Source organism: Aptenodytes forsteri, unplaced genomic scaffold, assembly GCF_000699145.1.
Source record: "Aptenodytes forsteri isolate BGI_AS27 unplaced genomic scaffold, ASM69914v1 Scaffold329, whole genome shotgun sequence".
Taxonomy (NCBI): Eukaryota; Metazoa; Chordata; class Aves; order Sphenisciformes; family Spheniscidae; genus Aptenodytes; species Aptenodytes forsteri.
This window is the reverse complement of record NW_008796200.1, coordinates 395,321-397,682: the sequence shown is the minus strand read 5'-3', so window position 1 is coordinate 397,682 and position 2,362 is coordinate 395,321. Positions and strand designations below refer to the sequence as shown.

General features: G+C 50.3%; 1 protein-coding gene across 1 annotated transcript in view; it reads right to left on the bottom strand.

Moving 5' to 3' along the window:
* LOC103906303 (inner centromere protein) overlaps window positions 1–2,362 on the bottom strand; it is a 20,427-nt gene that overhangs the window by 18,023 nt on the left and 42 nt on the right. The window contains exons 2-3 of the mRNA XM_019474352.1: window positions 2,257–2,357; window positions 1,787–1,900 (exon numbers count right to left, since the gene is read on the bottom strand). Of these exons, the coding sequence (XP_019329897.1) occupies window positions 1,787–1,900; window positions 2,257–2,357 (215 nt within the window). The remainder of the gene's footprint in view (window positions 1–1,786; window positions 1,901–2,256; window positions 2,358–2,362) is intronic.

Here is a 2,362-nt window from a genome sequence, read left to right as displayed (position 1 = left end):
ACCAACCACATAGAGGCTTGGGGAACTTCCGCAGTGAAATCCTCTTCGCTCCGTTAGGTAACTTGCCACAAGAGGATGGAGCCACACGCTTGATCAGCAAGTCAAGGAGATGAGGTGGACAAATCCAAAACCAAAGGACAACTTTGGATGTCCAGAGAAAGGCAGTTTCCGATGCCAAAGTGACCCAGAGGTAGCCAGGTAAAGGGTGGAGACTGGAGACAAATACGAAACGGAGAGCTAACGTGGAAGCGCGCAACAGCTAGAAAAGGCAGCTAAGAAAACCCACTGCGGTGTAAGGACAAGGTTTTACAGCCCCTGGCGCAAGACCACCAGCAAGCAGTGACTTGTCCTACTGCCAGTATTCAAGCTGATACCCTCTGCCCTCCTTCCAGCCTCGTTTTCTTAATTTCCCATTCTGACCTCTAGCAAGAAGAGGGACTTTTTGCTAGAATTAGCAAAAAAGACTACTAATTGGGAAATGTGTAACTAACAATACACTAAGAAATGGGTTTTAAAATACATACTGAGAAAAACAGAGCAAGGAAAACAACAATGGCCTGACCTTGCAGGATGGAGCACAACGTGCTGAACTGCAGCATGAGCTTCCTGTTGACAAGTGACCGCCCGCCCTGGCGTTCTGTCACATCAGCAGATCTTTCTCAAAACTAAGTTTAAATGAGGAAAAATACATGCAAGACTTGTCTTCTCCAGGGGAGCAACCCAGCTTCTACCTGAAAACCAACAGTATGTCTTAAGAGCTCTCCCCATTTAGATCTGCAACGTTTTCTTCTCCTGCCCTCCCTCACCACACACACACACGAACTTCCCACGCTTCCTTACTATTCTGGCTGTTCTCTCCATCCTCCATGTCTGGTTTCTGACAGTCTTTTAGTTCTAACTCTTCCCGTCCAACTTCTGTGGGTTTTTCACCACGGTTATCAAAATTTAAGTGCCTTAACACATAAACAGTTTACTACCTCGTGCCCAGTGACGAGGTTTGGGTCACACTACAGCAACTGTCAGCGTGCCGACCCTCAGCTCGCAGCACGTGCTTCTCTGAAGGGACGGTTACCTTAACCGCCCTGCCGCTGACCACGAGATGAGAGCAGATACACAGGCAGCTACCAGGAAGCAGTGGCATCAGGGAAGTTAATTAGCCTCGCAGCCATCCCTGACTACACGTGCAATTAAATAGTGCCCTACACCATCCTGCCTTGGCGTCTGTTTGCAGGCAACTGTTGTCTACTTAGGACTAGTTTTAACAACCTCAAGTACAGCTGGTTCTAAGCAAGTCACTTGGAATTTCCACTTCAGTTCCACCGCTAATCCCTTCGAGCCTTTCTGCCTGCCAGTTCAAACAATGACCGCGGACCTGCTGTTTCTGCATGTCGCTGGTAGCAAGTTCCATTCTCGGGTTCTCTCGGGCACCAGCACAAAGGTTTAGGGAGTGAACACCAGTAGCAACCTCAGGTCAAAAATCGCACTGAAACAAAATCAAGTAAAAAAAACCCCAAATCCAAACAGATAAGAAAACAGAATATTTATTATTCTTTGTTTCTAACCAGAAAAAAGAAAAACCAAAAATGAAAGTGAATGAAACCAGCCAACTCTATCCCAAACTGTCGCAAGAATCAAAGTGTCGATTGATCTTGTCATGCCATTTTCAATGTATTTGCTAACTCAGGGAACGAAGAGGCTATTTTACGTTCTTGAGTATGTGGAAAGTTACTATTTTGTTTCAGTCTTAAACGCCGTGGGGCAGAGCCAGAACAACCGACTCACCTACCTCCTCCTGTTTGGCTCCTTATTTTCATCTTTCAGGCAGGAGGACTGCCTTTTCTTGGGACGCCTCCTCTGTGATGGTGTTTTGGGCATTAACTGAGGTTCAGCCCCAAAGTTGCTGTTGAGCAAACACAGAAGACAGAGCGCTTCCCCCCACTGCCTAGAACAACGCTATCCACAACCCATCCGCAAAATACGGGTCACTCATTGAGAAAGATGAGCGCTGGGCGAGAAACAAGCGAGCGAGATGTACCGGCCACCGGGCACCAAGGGCCAAACCGAGCGGCTGAAGGCACGGCCACGTTAAATCGCAGTCGCTCAGCTGCGAGACCCAACGCCCGCCAGGCCTCGCACCAGGGCCGGCCCACCGGCCGCTGGGAGCACACCTGGCCTTACGCTCGGGGCGGCTGGAAGCGCTTCGAGACCAGCCAGCGCCCTGGGGGACGGGGAGCTCCCCTGGAGGGCGGCCCCTACCTATCCAGCATCCTCATGCCCTGCTCCTCCACCTCCCGCAGCCAGGCCAAGCGCTTGTGCTCGGCATCATGGAGGAACCGGGAGAGCCTCTGCCCGCACACCTCCA